At 34.9% G+C, this 17,647-nt stretch overlaps 2 protein-coding genes across 2 annotated transcripts; both read left to right on the forward strand.

Annotated features, from left to right (window-relative positions):
- Positions 1 to 935: 935 nt before the first annotated feature.
- Positions 936 to 4,410, forward strand: LOC137713485 (short integuments 2, mitochondrial-like). Its single transcript, XM_068452785.1, has 7 exons — positions 936 to 1,371; positions 1,472 to 1,549; positions 1,627 to 1,768; positions 1,887 to 1,957; positions 2,332 to 2,428; positions 2,861 to 3,078; positions 3,981 to 4,410. The coding sequence occupies exons 1-7, from the start codon at positions 1,090 to 1,092 to the stop codon at positions 4,230 to 4,232; spliced, it is 1,140 nt and encodes a 379-aa protein (XP_068308886.1). The 5' UTR covers positions 936 to 1,089; the 3' UTR covers positions 4,233 to 4,410.
- Positions 4,411 to 6,699: 2,289 nt separating this feature from the next.
- LOC137712090 (ABC transporter G family member 15-like) lies at positions 6,700 to 11,892 on the forward strand. Its single transcript, XM_068451235.1, has 9 exons — positions 6,700 to 6,949; positions 8,388 to 8,467; positions 8,665 to 9,126; positions 9,290 to 9,415; positions 9,496 to 9,627; positions 10,267 to 10,551; positions 10,753 to 11,025; positions 11,250 to 11,357; positions 11,533 to 11,892. Exons 1-9 carry the CDS (start codon positions 6,700 to 6,702, stop codon positions 11,890 to 11,892), a joined length of 2,076 nt encoding a protein of 691 aa, XP_068307336.1.
- Positions 11,893 to 17,647: the final 5,755 nt, after the last annotated feature.

A 17,647-nucleotide genomic window follows, 5' to 3' on the forward strand; every position in this document is an offset into this window, starting at 1 on the left:
AATTTCTCTTGTATGTATAACAACTAAAGTTTGCAAATAGACTACACCTTTAATCATTAGTATTTTAATGGGAGTTTGAATATATAGGACGTATTTATATATCTTTTCTAATTGTTTTGGTATATTTTATTATGATATACAGGTTTTGGACTATGCTGATACATATTTTTGTGCTTGATTGAGATGTGGAGGCAATTGCTGATATATATGTTTGGATGCTATGTTTAGAATTATTTAACTTTGCATTGACATGGTTAAAATTCTAGAAAAAGAACATGAGATTATTTCTTGTTATGATATTCAAGATATGAACTGTGATAACCACAACTATTATGTTGTATTTTAAAAGGATTACTTGTTGCCTTTAACAACAATTTTATTTTGTTGAAAAGAAGTAAGAAAGATGCTATTTGTAACATTTGCTATGCTATTTGTTTCATAGGAAATCTGGAAAGAAAACAAATCTACCAGAAATCCCTCCAATTTTTTTCGTCAGCAAAATCAATTCCAAATGAAAGATTAATGAGGCTTTTATCCACGAATTACCCAAAAAAAAAAAAAAAATTGAAGAATCTTGCTAAGACTAAGAGGAAAAAAGTCTAAGGTCGAAGAAATGGCTGACTTGATAAAGCAACCACCGATTCTGTATGGAGCTAGACTCGAGAGTAAAAGATTACTTGCTTCTAGAGCACAAAAGGTCTTTACAGCTCCCTATAAATATTTACCCATATTTATGTCACCATACTTAATGGGTTTTTCAAGATTGTAGACATTAAAAGTAATGTAGGGTAAAATCGAAAATCAAATTAAAAGAATTAAAATAAATAAATAAAAAATATAGAAAATGTGTGGATTGAGATTTTAAAAGTACGTGTTATTTAAAATCTTTAAAAGATTAGGACCAATTTAAAATCTCCCAGCTTTAAACGGCGATTTAAACCCTATGAACCTTTGGCTTGAACAAACCTACCTTAAACCCTATGAACCCTCCCTAACTCCCACTAAAACCCGTCCAGAGTCGGAGACCGTCAACATTTCGGCAAAGGTTCCTCAATTCAGGGCTTGTAGAAACCAGAGAGAGATTTAGAAATGGGGTTAGGGTCAAAAGGGTTGGTTAAGAAGGGGATGATGGGGTTGGGAGAGATGGGTTTCAACACCGGAGGCGGAGCCATCAATTGGTTCCCAGGCCACATGGCTGCCGCCACACGGGCCATCCGCGATCGCCTCAAGCTCGCCGACTTCGTTATCGAGGTCCGCGACGCTCGGATTCCACTGTCCTCTGCCAACCAAGACCTCCAGCCCCAACTCCGCGCCAAACGCTCCCTCATTGTCCTCAACAAGAAGGACCTCGCCAATACCAATATCATGCAAGTAATGTTAACATCAACTCGTTTTTTTCTTTTTTCTTTTTTGTGTTGTTATTATCAAATTGTTGATGAATTTCGTGCTTGTATTGGTTTGATTGTTGTAGAAATGGACTCGGTTTTTCGAATCGTCCAAGCAAGATTGCCTTCCTATAAATGCACATAGCAGGAGTTCTGTTTCCAAGGTATTTTGATTTTTGGTTTGTGATTTTGATTTCTCTTTTGGGTTCTAAATCCTTAAATGTGCACTGGGTTATCGAAGCTTCTCGAGCTGGTGGAGTATAAGCTGAAGGAAGCGATTTCGAGGGAACCTACTCTGCTTGTTATGGTGGTTGGTGTTCCTAATGTTGGGAAATCAGCTCTAATCAATAATATTCATCGGATTGCATCATCTCGCTTTCCCGGTAAGAGGTAGTTGTTGTGAATACTATATTGGTGGTGGAAATGTGTTTAAGTTATTAATATCCCTGGAGTTCAGGCAATCCACATTGAAGAATGACAGTGGTCGGGTTTCTTTCATAGTTCAGGGGAAGATGAAGCGCGCCACCGTGGGTCCATTGCCTGGCGTTACTCAGGACATTGCTGGATTCAAGGTGAAGTCCTTTTTGCTCTTGATTTAGTTTTTCATATTCATTCTACACCAAATTGAAAGTGCAGACTAGCCGATGGATAATTTCTCTATCAGTGTTTCGGAAACAAAAAAACTCTCTTGATCAAAATAAAAACAGTCTGACAATGAATTATACCCACTTCTGTCTTATAACAAGTCTCTCGGCCGACTGTACACTTTCCGATATTCTTCATTTTAAACAAAATAATCAAGTGTCTATGTTGTTCTTAATTTTTTTGTTTCTTTTGTCTTTTAATGCTTTTATTGTAATTCTTTCTTCTCCTTTTTCCTTTATCTTGTTGACTTAAAATGGAAATTCTCATCTCCCTAACTTCTTTTTTAATTTCTTATGTGCAGATTGCTCATCAGCCTAGCATATATGTTCTTGACACTCCAGGTGTTTTGGTTCCAAGTATCCCTGACATCGAGACAGGGTTAAAGCTAGCTCTTGCAGGTTTGTCCTTTCTCAAGTTTGTTGGCGATCACCTTAACATTCTCTCTTTCGAAAGTTTCATCTTGCATCTTCGTTTCTGAGTCCATAAATAGGCTTAGGTGTATCCTGTAAATTGAATTTGTAATTTGATAGCTTAGTTGTTTTTTACTGTTGGCAAATGGAGAGAGGATCAAATCTTTGGATAATCTAAGCATAGGGTCAAACGCCTATTTATGCAGTTAACATCCATGTTAAATGAAATTCTGATTAGCTAAATATAAGATTTTGAAGGGGGTCCAACTTCCATGTGTTGAAATAAGAATGAAGGTATCATGTTAATCTTGAATTGGGTTGAATAACTTTGCTCAGAATTTTCTTAGGAACCCGGGGCATGTTGTAGTTTGTTTACTTTTGTCCTTCTCAGTTAACCTTATTAGTTAAGTGAACATGCAGGATCTATTAAGGACTCAGTGGTAGGAGAGGATCGAATTGCCCAATACTTACTTGCAGTTCTAAATTCACGAGGGACACCTTTTCACTGGAAGAACTCAAATAATAGGAGAATGGAAGGGATTCAATATGAAGCCGAGGGAAAATTTGATTACAGCCTTAAGAACCTTCAACCTAATAGAAGGAAGGTGCCAAATAAGTCCGATGTGCTGTACATTGAGGTAACTAAGATTACTGTGGTCCTGTCTTTCCTTATATACAATGCTTAATGGTGATAATGTCAAACTTAATATGCTTGGTCACTTTATTTGAACACTAACACAAGAACATGCTTTCTTTCTGAAACATGCAGGGATAATTTTTTATTTTTTTTTCAATAAGCCTGGGACTAGTTTACTGACTAGGAGAAACCACATTGTAGATTAAGCACTAAAGCAAAGGTGTCTCACATCACATCATGAACGTTTTGCTGTCATTTGTTTAAAAGTAGGCATTAGAGGTGCAGGACAATACTCTGTTTGGTAGTTTTACCTGGATTAAAGTGCTGAGGTAAAGGATTCTCACATTCATGTATGATACAATCTTCACTTGTTGGAGTCGCCACTAATACTAGCTCAATAGAGACTTGTTTTCTTTTGGTTTTTGGTTATGTCATTTGTAAAGGTACGGTCAATTCAAGATGCTGTTATTACAAGTTGAAGTTACTTGATGTTTGGTGCGACGCCATTTGTGATTTGCAACTTAGGTTTGGATTTCTTAGTAGAAAGTAGATTTTTTGTTTCCCTGTGTTCTCTGCATTGTAATGCTTCTAATAGATTGGGTAATCATGAATATGGAAAAGAGAAGGGATAACATAGTACACGATGTACTATGGACCTATGGTTGATATGATGTCATGGCAAGTAAGGGGCAAGAAAGGTGTCCTTACGAGAAGCTTGGACACTAACCCACTGATACTCTTACACTAGCCGTTTAAGTTTTTCTCCTCACATGTGTGGCTCATCAGTTTGCAGCTGATACTTATTAAGTGTAGCTTAGATAAGAATCTCCGGTGTGATCAGCTAATATTTTGTTATGTTTGTATGTCTTTTAAAACTCTAGTATTGTTCATGTTGCTTTTCAGGATATGGTAACTGAAGTGCAACGTGCACTGTATTCGACTCTGTCAGAATTCAATGGCAACCCAGAAGATGAGAGCGACTTGGAGATACTTATTGAGCAGCAGTTTGAAGCACTGCAAACGGCCTTAAAGATACCTAATAAGGGGTCTGAAGCTCGTTTGATGGTATCAAAGAAATTTCTTACATTATTTAGGTCAGGCAAGTTGGGTACTTTCATCCTCGATGATGTCCCCGATGATAATCCGCCTTCATGAAACATCTTATTTACAATGACGGCCCTCATAGTTTTATTTCTCCTTTTTAACTCTTCACAGATCCACTTGTACATGTGATCCCTTTTACCCAGAGACTTCTTTCTGCTGTAGTATAACATGTATTATACTGAGTTACCTGTATCAGTGATCTCTCAATTTTATTCTGTTGTATTGACAAGACTTGTTCATGTTTGGTTGGATGGTTTTGGTGTACACTCTAAAGCGCAATTGCAATCGCAATCGCCATGACAATCACCGTCCCACGACCATACCGGCATTGACTCTGCTGGTTAGATGGTTTTTACTGCCTTTTCTTTTCACCTCGAAAATCATTTCCCTTTTCTTTTGACAGCTCTCTTGCAACCCAAGCTGAACATGGGTTCTTGAAACTCGACTTCAAATTACAGAATTTTTGGTTTTGTGTGCACATGTTGAGAACTTGAGAGTATGAATCTCATGTCGAGGAAGTAAATCATTGCATGAGAGAATGCTTGAATGATCTTAACTCGGTTACTCCTCGGGACATGTTTCAATTGGTTTTTCGTTGAATGCTCACGTCGCAGCTTGATTAGCAGTTATGATGTACCCCAGGACATGGGCTCTAGAAATGGTGTACTTGATTAGCAGTTATGATGTACCCCAGGACATGGGCTCTACAAATGGTGTGGGACTTGAGATCAGAGAGCAGTTGGACTTAATTTAGGAGAGACAGACAGGTGATAGATGAGGTATGGACCACCTGAAACAAGTAACAGAGCAATTAAGTTAGGATACGGTGTACAATGCAACACGGATGGATGTATAGGAGGCAGATTCTCTGCCTCCGGATATATATATATATATATATATATATATATATATATATATATATATATAGAAATGGGTCCTCTATGCTTTAGTGATGCATGATTGGTAATGCCAAATTTGATAGGGCTTATCCATTTTGTAATTTTTTATTTTTTTAACAAACGATACTATCTAGCCTCACAATAGGCTAGCAGTAATATGTTTAAATTCATTTTTGGCTAGAATTAAACTTGAGATCTCTCACTTACAAATACAGTAGAATACCACTAGACGTAGTATTAAATGACTATCCATTTCGTATTTAAAGCACCCATGTGTCCTCAACCCCAAGCCCCAAGTCTTCCGTCACCATTGACAGGGCTATTCATTTTGTATTGAAAGCACCCATGTCTCTTCAACCCCAAACCCTAAGTCTTTATGTCACCATAATGGGGGATGATTTGATAGCATTTAGCTTTAGTTTCAAAAAAAATTAGTTTTTGAAAAACTGAAAACTTGTTTCCAAAACTCAAGAAAATAGTTTTTACTTTTTTGGTTTTTAGATTAATTTTTATTGAAAATAAAAGTAATTATCAAATAAGTTTTTTAATTCTGAGTTTTAAAAAAAATAAAAATAAAACTGAAAACGAAATAGTTATCAAATAACTGGAAATGACATATTTACTTTAAGATAATAGGAAGTAGAATTAATTTGATTCTAACTTTCATGTGGTTACTAAAATATGCTCATCAAGACCATTCTATTTTATAACTTTCTGTGTTTATTATCATATAGAAAAATCGAAAGTAGTATGGGTTCCACCTTAAATTCCGTAATCTCATATTCCCTTTCTTTGTTTCTCTTCCCTAATTCATGACTATTCTAGCCTTTGCATGTAAATGAAAGAAGTATAATAAGCTTATCAAACCTTGTAATTTCTTGAATGCTCTCCATATTTGTTGCCTATTAATATTATGACAAACCTTAACTATTTCAGTAAATTAAAGAGATGGATAACATAAAATTGAAAATGTGCTCTATATATTACCGTATTACCATACGATCCATACCCATGTTCCATCCTTCATAATAAGAGAGAACGTGTTTTGTGTGTAGCTAGGGCAAGGCCAATCTTGAGCGTAGCTGGAGTAGGTGACAACCTGTAATTTTTTTTAATTATATTATATTATATTATATATATATATATATATATAAATTAATGCTAGTTGCATGGTTCTTTTCTAAATGCATGAGTTGCTTTTAGTATTTTGTTAACCATATCAGTTATAGTTGTCTCTACAGAAAGAAGTTTTTCAAAATCAAAGTTGATCAAATCTGTCACAAGAAAGATTGAATGGGTTAGTTATTTTATCAATTGAAAAAGAATTGGTTGAACAAGTTATGTAAGCTTAATTAGTACATCTGTGTCTAAAAACGCGAGAAAAATTGGTTGAACAAGTTATGTAAGCTTAATTAGTACATCTGTGTCTAAAAACGCGAGAAGTGCAACATTTCAATAATATATGTATATTTTTCATATTTTTAACGAATTCATTTTCACACATCAATGTACAAAGGATCAGGGGGGTTAAAGAACTCTGGACCCCATTTCGAAGGCTCTTATAAATGTAAGCAGGATATTTCTAGATTTTGCAGTGAGCATTGAGCAGTACTGTAAAAATGGCAGAGGGGTCGAGTGATTATTATGGAGATCAGCGACTGAAAGAGAATAATAATAGTGGATCAGCTGCAGGTGCAGGAAAGTACTTGGTGTGGGAAGATATAACGGCGGCGGCGGCGAACTTGAAAAATGGTGCAACGTCGAGAAACTTGCTAAATGGGATTAGTGGCTACGCTGAACCTGACCGGATGATGGCACTCATGGGTCCTTCTGGCTCTGGAAAATCAACCTTACTTGATGCCTTGGCTGGTATATATTCATACATCTCTCTCTCTCTCTCTCTCTCTCTCTCTCTCTCTCGATGACAAAATCCGAAAATATTGTTTTGTCGTAAAAAATGATGTTATTTGGTAGGCATGCACATATGTTATAGAGTCCAACTTGTCTCGTCTTTCCTTTCAAAACAGCCCGTTTTATTGCATACCAAAATGCTTGTTTGAGCTGCTGCTTCAGAAAAAAGAGAACTAAGAAATTATTCTACATCAGTCAGTTAGGTTAAACAAAAACAATACTAAACCATGGCCAGTTGTGAACTTCATGAGTAATCTAAAAATCTTGAGTAATCGATGTTTTTGCATGGAATCCAAACTAATGATGTTTCATATTGATATTTCACTTTTATGAATTTCATTTATCAAAGTGAAATATAATACAAACAAACCTTTTTATCAAAATAATTACCAGTTTTTCTAACATGTGCTATACAAATTAGCTAAGGCAATGTGCTGTCTCCGGAACAAAGTCTGAGTTTTCTTCCTTGTACCTTGAGTTAAACTAAAATATCATTTGAATTTTCCTGACCTGTGATACACACAAGTTGACTCAGGCAATATATATGCTCATTTTTACAATCAAGTTTAAATTTTCTTCTTTGTAACTCAAATTAGATTGAAATATCACATGAATAAGGTCATTACAAGCCTCTATTTAGCAAGATTTTTCAGTGTTTTCAGAACACAGAGCGGCACACCATTTGTCACAAGGCTCTGTTGGTTGATTTGGTAATGCACCAAATATAGTACATATAACACAAAGCAAAAACCAAATCAATTTTATAATTTTAGAAAGGTTATTATTAATTGAGGTGTCATTAAAAATATATTATTATTTATTGACGCACACTTAATGAATATTGTACTTCCTAAATAGGATTCTTTGGGTGACAAGGATTTTATTTCTTGCACATATGTACTTGCAAATTCACAGATGTGACATCAACTCTAAAAACTAAAGTATTGTTCCAAATAAGTTTAGACAAATATTTTAGTTTATCTTAAACTTTCATCTGTGATATTGCATATTTTTGTATTGATTGATAATTATTACTATGTGGAGGCGTGTTTCCTTAAGATGGGACTAAGAAAAATTATAATTATTACAATATGAAGTTTATTCTTATACATAACACGTCCCAAGTTGAGATCAATTTTTTTTATGACTTTAAAGAGGTTTTATTGTATCAAACTTCGTGGATCATCATTGGTGATCCGGTCTCGCCTAATTTGTCAGTACACTAAGCTGATTCAACTTTTTTAATTGGGGGTCGAACTCAACTTTTAAGCCGGGTCAGGTCTGCTCTTAATCCATGCAGATAATTAATTATATGCCCAGAAGTTTGAACGGATTGCAATATTCTCTAAAAAAATTCTCATATGCCTGTGATGTTTCTTCCCTTGGATATTATCAGGGAGGCTTCCGGCAAATGTCAAAGTGTCTGGGGATGTAGTACTGAATGGGAACAAAATAAGCAGAAACTGCACAGATATTGTAAGTGTAACATTATGTTGACTTAATAAATTGTTTTAGTCGTCTACGAGAGGTCAACTTAGGACATCTTCCAAGAAAATAGAGACTGACTTTCACTAGATCAAATGAACACACGACCTGCACATTTTGTTCTTATAATTATATGAATTAAACAACCAATAATGTGTGTTAACTTTATCGTGCATGCAATATTTCAGTCATATGTAACTCAAGAAGATGTTTTCCTGGGATCACTTACAGTCAGAGAAACCCTAACATATTCAGCTCATATAAGGCTCCCGTGTAAAATGAATAAAGAGGAGAAGAATAAGGTGGTAGAAAACACTATCACAAAAATGGGGCTTCAAGATTGCGCCGGAAGCAACATCGGAAATTGGCATTTGAGAGGCTTAAGTAATGGAGAAAAGAGGAGACTCAGCATATGTATTGAAATACTTACACAACCTCATGTATTGTTGCTTGATGAACCCACCAGTGGCCTTGACAGCAGTTCTTCTTTCTTTGTAATATGGGCTTTGAGAAACATTGCTTGTGACGGAAGAATAGTCATTTGCTCTATTCACCAACCTAGTATCGATGTCTTCAATCTCTTCAATGATCTGCTCCTCTTAGCGGGAGGTGAAACTGTTTATTTTGGAGAAGCAAAGATGGCCGTAAAGGTAAAAAATATTGGTTATTTTGGAGAACCAAAATATGGTCTTATTCTGAACCCTATTGTTTCCTTCGTAAGATATTGATCGACATTTGCATGATTTGGTGAACAAATTTCTTGGCTCTAGAATTCTTGCTTGCTAATGTTCTTACAATATTCTTATATTTCAGTTCTTTACTGATGCCGGATTTCCTTGTCCAACACAAAAAAATCCTCCAGACCACTTCCTTCGATGCATTAGTTCAGACTTTGACAAAGTTCTAGCAGCTCTTATGCTATCTCAAAGAATCAATTGTGTATGTGCACCCTTTTTTTCTTTTTCTTTAAAGAGGTTTAATTATTGTAAGTTAAGATTTTTTTGTTATTTTCTTGGCAGGCATCTACAGACTCCTTAATTTCCCAAAAGAACTTGACAACAGATGAGATCAAAGGAAAGCTAATCAATGCGTACAAGTCGTCTGCATTTTCAACAGACGCAAGAAAAAGGATCCGAGAAATCTTGCTCACTGTATGCATGCACTTAACTCTAACTAATTAGAAGAATAGCAGCCCTGCTCAGAAAATATATAGAAGTTAATTACTGGACTACTGTAGGAACGTGCAGTTTTTTGTTGTTGTGTGAATCGATGAACTGATTTTAGGAGTGTTTTTATGTTTTAATCTGAGTAAAACTCAAGCTTATATTGCCGAGTTATTTGTTTAAGCGTAATTAGGATTATTAGGTCTCATAAGGCTTAGTGAGTGACAAGTGTCTTAATCTCATCGAAGTATAGGATCGATGGCTGAGATTAGAACTTGAATTGTATCACTATCTCTCCTCTCTAACGATTATATTTTGTCATGTACTGAGCTCACAAGTCAGCACGTTGGTTCAATGAAATTAGATTGCAGTCACATTCTCTGTGATCTTTAAATTCTCTCTCTCTTCTTCGAATTTCTTTGAACATTTCTGAGTAGTTTCATCATTCCTTTCTTCATCATTCTTATATAAACATCATCAGAATCTGAATTTAACATTTCTTATACCTGGTATTACTATCACGTGCAATCATTTCTCTTCTGAGTCATAAGTGAAAAAACGTAGATTGCACCTATTCACTCATACTTACTAATTCCTGACCATGTCTAACCACTCTTAACATTGCAGGAAAGACCTGCAGAACCATCAAACAAGGGAAGTAGTGCCAAATGGTGGAAGCAGCTATGCACATTGATCAGTCGATCTTCAATAAACATGTCTAGAGATATTGGGTACTACTGGTTAAGGAGTGTGTTCTACATACTAATTGCAGTGAGTGCTGGCTCTTTCTTCTTCCACATTGGAACAAACAATCAAGCAATTGTGGCAAGAGGAAAGTGTGACGGTTTCATATATGGCCTCATGATTTGCCTGTCTATTGGAGGCATACCCTTTGTTATTGAAGAATTAAAGGTAGTGACTGATGAATTCTTATCGAAACTAGTAAAAGTTGTCACATGTTTTCTTGCCAGACGAATTTGTCATATGTTAATTAGACTGTGAATTTGGAATGTTAATAATGTGAGTTCTACTGTCTGACGACATAAATCTAGTAAGAGAGCATTACTCAGTAAAAGTTTATCCTGTCCTTTTAAAATTCTTGTGCATGCGCAGGTATTTAGACAGGAAAGACTTGGTGGGCATTACGGGGAAGCTTTGTTTGTGCTTTCCAACTTCCTCTCCTCGCTCCCCTTCGTGGTTGCCATGGCTTTCTCTTCTGGAACAATACTATACAACATGGTCAAATTTCACTCAGGATTCTCCCATTACTTGTATTTTTGCATCAATCTTTTCTGCTGCATTGCTGTCACGGAAGGAACGGCATTGATTGTGGCTGCAGTGGTTCCAAACCTCTTGATGGGCATTGGAGCTGCAGCTGGCATAACTGTAAGCCATACCTCAATTCTCCCAGTCATAAAATCATAACAAGTTCTAGATAATGCTAGAGAAATCACATTTTACGGACGCGCAATACTAAAGATATTAATTACTTTCTCTTGGATCGGATATTCCTATCCGAGTTGCACTCCTACTGGTACTGCACAACGTGATCCCTTTAGTACTATTCCATTGTAACTTGTACAACCATCTAACATGTTTTGTAAACATAGGTATTTATGATGATGCCATCTCTTCTTTTCCGGAGGCTGGTTGACCTTCCAAAAATCTTTTGGCGATACCCAATGTCCTACCTCAGCTACGCAGCATGGTCAATACAGGTACGAAGTATTAAATTTTTCAGAAATGCCACGGTTGCTCGTGCACGTGAATGATTCCTAACAGTTCATGCATGTACATCCCGCATCCCATTAACGATCTGAAACCGCTCACGGGTGCATGGGCAACTAAACTTAACAAAATCCTAAATCTTTTCCAAATGCATCTTAATTACAGGGTCAGTATAAGAATGACATGATTGGGCTGGAATTTGACCCTCTGGTGGCTGGAGATCCAAAGTTGAAAGGTGAGGATGTACTCCTTCACTTGTATGGGATAAGCCCTGATGTTTCCAAATGGTGGGACTTGGCTGCTTTGGCATGCTTGTTACTTTGTGTACGGATCATCTTTTACTTGGTGCTCAAGTACAAAGAAAGAGCCTCATTGTGTATACAGAGACTTTATTCCAAAGCAACATTCCAACACCATCCCAAAAGCGATTCATTGAAGAAGGAGCAATTTGTCTCCAATTCCAAGAGACACCGAACCCTAAATTCGTTATCTTCTCAAGAGGGTCTTGGATCACCACTTCCATAGTTTGATTGTGTCGTTTTATTTTGGATAGTGGCTTTCAACCCCGTTTCTCTTTTTTTACTCATTCTCTTGTTTCAATCTCTTGATTCTCCTTTAATTTACTCAACTTAAGATTCAAACGACAACAAAATGTAAGGAGTATGAGGAGAAAAAACAAGTGCAAGAATCACTTCTCTTTCTTTTGTTTGCTTTTGTTTATTATGTGAACATCAAAATGACGATATCGTGAAATAAGACGACAAATATTTGCCAAAGGAACATTTTTGCATTGAAATTTTGAAAGATGGAGTTCGGGGGAGTTTATACTTTTGTATATCGGTAAGAAAGAAAATGTAGACGATGCTAAACCCTACTAAGCTTACAAAATGATGGAAATACAAGATCGGAAAATCAAATTCCGTAACGAAGCATTGGCAACTCTGCATGTATGGTAATCTGCAAAGTCGTTGATCAATACATGATAAATAGTGTGTAAAATGAAGCCATCAGTGAACTAGCATGTTTGGGAAAAACAAAATTGAACCACAAAATGAGGATATCGGGTAAACAAGAATCTTGAATCTTCTCATTTATTTGCTCGAATAAATTGTCTATACTCGCTCTTCATCATTTTAACTCCCGATACAGTTCTACAAACAAGCATAGCAAAATTAGCGCCATGAAGATCCAACAACCTTGTAGATGTAAGTTATATATATGTCGCGAATAGATCACAGAAAAGTGAAAATTTTCCCAATATGTTATCTGTGAAGTTAGGAAATAATGGAGAGCATAATATAAAAGAAAAGGAATTAGTCCTGGTTAGTTTATGGATTTTATGATCATATAGAAAAGAAAAAAAAAGTAATATCTGTTGAGAATCGTGATATGTGATGAGCATGGCAGCAGGTTCATTGCTGCTTAAGTGATATAAAAGATTGGGTTGTAGATGATGCACAATGTTTGTCACCGTATTTTCGGGTTAAATTTTACTAGGGTAAAGGGATGTATGATCAAAATGTTCACCTGCAATTGGGAACTACGTATGCAATCGAATTCTGTACCTATTTCGGTATCTTCATCTAAATTTGCATTTAAATCCGCGTTTATTTCGACACCGGCTTGAAAATTAGCATCAATATATATACACACACACACAACACATATATACACACATATATTGAATAAATTTTTTGTAGAGACGGATTAGGCGAGATTAGCTCTTCATCAACCGTCGTGTGCGAAGCACCAACCCTCTCCAAAGGAATATATATACATACATATATATATATATATGTATGTATTTATGTATGTATGTGTATGTATTAGTTTTTTCCCTTCTTGACAAACACGCAACGGCATAATGTAGTGTAATTAGGATGAGGCTGACAAGCTGTTGGAATTAGCAATTTGTATATTTGTATGTTACATCATAAGGTTTTGTAGCAGGGAAATGTTGAGATATCACATTTTTGTATCACATTGGTTATCATATTGTAAAAGTACCTTTTATTCTGTGTGAATGGTTTTCATTAAGGAAAAGAGAAATAAGTACAAGAGACTTATACAGAAACATGGATCAAGCAAGATCTTGAAATTAATGCCTAGACAAGCTATTTCGTGAGTTAGACTCATATATGAATGAAAAGCAATCAAAGATAACTGTACAGTAACCAAGGAGATGGACTCCTTAAATCAAGAGACAGACAGACTTGCTTTACTCAACACATATGATGTGGTAAATGATGTGTACTTGAAACGTCAATTAATAAATTCATCACATTGGCTAATGATTGTATGAATCACTTGTCACATCATGTTGTACACCAATTATAATTTCTTTCCTCGTATTTACTAGGTTTTTTTTCCAAACTATTATTTACTATGTTTTTTATTCCTTTTCTGCTTATTTATTGTTCATATTTATTCCTGTACTTCGATCTTTATAAATAAATCGTGCATCCAATTTGTAAGTATGAATTACGTTTTAGTATGATGTAGTTTTTCCACGTTATGTAATTATCTTAACATTTTGTAGCATTTTTCTTTGTCTTGGTTAATAAGATATAAGAGTTTAAAATTAGTTTTTTCTTCTTTTCCTGTTTTTGGATTTGTTGACAACGGAAAGCTCCTAGAAACTATTGTTTGTCCCTTTAAGAAAAATAATGGTGTAGCTACCCTTTTGGCTATGTTTTCCTTGAAGATTATTGTTTGTTGTTTTAAAAAGCTAACTCGGCCTCAAACAATTAACAAAACATATTCTAACAGAACTGGTTTAGATACGTATTGCTTAAAAGTCAACATGTATACCAAGTGAATTCTATATGTTTTTTCTTTGGAGGTATATCAATATCCACGTAAAGTTAGAGAATTTTTTTTTTAACCCATATAATCTTATTATACACCCAATTTACTATATGCACGCATATTAGTTTTTTTAAGCTATCAGTATCTATTTGAATTCAAATTTACTATCTAAACTACCTCAAAAATCCAATTTAATATATATGTAAATTTATCTTTGCACCCATCTAAAAGAATCCAAAATCAATATTTTCTCTCCTTTCAACTGGTTTGTTGTCTTTCCTTTCAATTTTTCATGATTTAATAGAAATAGAAGTCAAAATTGAAATTAATAAGAATTGGTGAGAATTAATTTATCATTTGAGTTTATAGGAGAATGGCAAAAGGACGTTGCCAACACCAAAACACTTGGCCTTGATGGAGTCTCCATCACACCGTCTACAGGGTTGTTCTCAATAAATCTCAAGTTGCCTTACGTTGTTCAAACTTGTTTTTGATGGAGTCTCCATTACCCTTTACAACATTAATCAAAGTACGCGCGCGCGAGCACACATACATACATATAAAAAAAAAAAGAAAAAAAAAACCCAAACGAACAAACGAACAAAAAGAAAAAGGACTACTTGTTTTATCCAAGGTCTTCCAGTTCGTTAGTTTTTGATACATAGGAGAATAATAAGCAAATGTAAATAGACCAAAAAACATCGACAGATATTTTCAAAGAAAGAAAAATCTCAATACAGGAGAAAGAATAGAGCGTAAAAGAAAGATTGCGTGACAGTAAGCGTTTGATTATTGTGTGTTGGTTTTTTTTTATAAGTCTTAGTTTTATTGTTAATTTCATCTTGAACTTGATGATAAATATACACTAGAGTAAAAAAGATAATTCACATCAAAATTTAAGTTGAATGTAGAGTGAAATTTATGAGTTCAAATAAAAATTTTCCTAAATTATTTGGCACGATAGCCGATCAGTCTATTACATAAACTTCCTGTGAAATAAGGGTATTTAATTTTTTGGATATGTAGAAGCGAACGGGTTTTTGAGAGCCGGACTTACGTTGTTTGTAGATTTGCATGTACGGTGGGTACAGGACGAAGTCGAGGTTTTAACTTGTCAAATTTCGTTAGAGATAATATTTCAATTCTTTATAAAGACATGCAAGATTATATAATTTTTTTTAACGTGAGACAACCCTTCACACCATACTGCATCCTCAGTGGGGACACACAAACTAAACACAGAAAGTATATGAGGTTGTTGATATTTTTCTATGTATGACAACTTACTCTAAAATTAATAAGAAAGTTAATATTCTATTTTAAAACTAATCAGCAAGATAAAAACTAAATCAACACCCCACATCCTTACACGTATTATGTTACCACGTGAATGCGTGATCAAGCACATGCACCCGACCTTTTCACGACGGTATATTCAAATAGAAAAACTAACCCTGTGGTTGGTGAGGGACTTTTGAGGAAAAAGCCAGCAACAAATTTCAAAATGTTTTTTTATTATTATTTTTTTTTTTTTGAACAAAAAACATAGAGAAAATTTGATTACGGTCAAGTCAAGAAAGGCCAGCGCCCAACTATACCAAGAACCTTTCCTAATTGTTCAAATGCCCTGAATTCTTCAACCTCCCCCACTCCTTAGAAGAGTGCGTGGATCATACTCTCCCATGACAAGTTAAGATGCTAGTTTCTTGTAAAATACACATATAAACCACAATAATCTGTTTTCATATCTGTAAAACGGAGCATCTTACAACATTTCTCCTTAATTTCACTTGCAAAACTTTGCTGAATTCCATTGTCACATCCATAAAAATCATTACCAAATCGTTTTGCATTCGAATCTATACTTTTATCAAAGAAATATTTGTATGTAAATCTTAATAAAATGCTCGAATAAGTCCTCTGTATATGCTCTTACCGTTATTATTTCATAGTTATGAGTAGGATGATACTTGTAACCAACATATCTGAAATTTCTTCTTCATATTTTAACCTTGAACATATATATACTCAAAGTCTTTAAAAGAATGGATCTCCATTTTTTTTTAAAGGTGGGGATTAGATGTGGGCCCACACCACAACGAACTTCAACGATCTGAACCGTTTATTTTTCAAGTTACATCTCAGAGATCATCCCTACAAAATATTAGTTAAACTTGAAATGTTTGAGACATCTAATTGAGTTTAAAGAAATTGACCAACATTATATTCTAATAAACATTGAAATTTCATCGTGACAATTAAATAGGCAAATAGTTTGGATTGAATTGATTTTTTATAAGGATGATATATGAATTGAAACTTACAAAATAAACAGTTCGGATCGTTCAAGTTCGATGTGAAATGGATCTCACAACTAATCCCCATTTTTCAGAAAAAATGGAGATCCCTTCTCTTGAAGGGCATATGTATATATACCTCCTCCTAGGTGCACATTATGAGAAACAAGTACAAATAATAAACATTTGGTCTTTTTGCAAGTGATAAAGGAGAAGGTGATATCAAATTCAGGACTTCGAGTTAAATGAAAATTTTTAATCAACTGAGCTATAAATCATATGTAGTGTCTAACTAGCTTCTTAGAAATGTGAAGTGTACACATCGGTTAGAGTCACCTCATCAGCCGCACACACTTTTGCAGTTGATCAATTTATTGCCAAATGACTAGAGCGTGTTCTATACGAGCTTAATCTGTGAATGTTAACAACTTGAAGAAATTGAGACATGAAAAAACAGAAAGTCAAAAACGTCACTTCCTTCGTAGAAAAAGCCCCGAAAAAAGCATTAGATGATTGCGGAAGAAATCCAAAGAACGAAAGAAAATATGGATAGAGGAATTAGCACGTTAAATAAAGAATGTGGAAACTTAGCTATTCTAGAAAGTACAGCACACGTAAAAAGGACCTTAAACAAACCCTTGCTAGCTTGTTTGAGAGGAGTGATCCAAAAGTCAAAACACTCTCATGCACCCACGTCGACTCATCTTGACCGTTCAAAAACGATTAAGGTCATCACAAAAATGTTATTGGATATAATATTTTTTTTCTTATAAAAGTTTATGAGTATGATATTTAATCAATTATGATCAAGTGATTGAGTGGCTTGGTTGCAGACGCACTGGATGTGAGACGTTTGTTTGTGGTTGGAGGAATATTCCATGTCAATCACATCTATTTGATAACAAGTTTAATCGAACACATATATACATCAGTTTATAAAATGATGTGGCAATAAGTATAGTACAAAACCATCTATGTTTAAACGAATTATGTTTCTCACTTAACCATTAAAATTTTGACAGCATTAATCAAGAGTGCACATGTGTGGCAAGATAATGGTATCACTTAGTGCTTAGTGAAATATATTAAACTGAGAATGCAGATGTTGGGTAAGATAATGGTTTGTGTCTTTAATCAAATGGTCAAAAGCAATAATCATTAAACCCTTTATCCCT

This window comes from Pyrus communis, chromosome 13 (genome assembly GCF_963583255.1).
Source record: "Pyrus communis chromosome 13, drPyrComm1.1, whole genome shotgun sequence".
Classification (NCBI taxonomy): Eukaryota; Viridiplantae; Streptophyta; class Magnoliopsida; order Rosales; family Rosaceae; genus Pyrus; species Pyrus communis.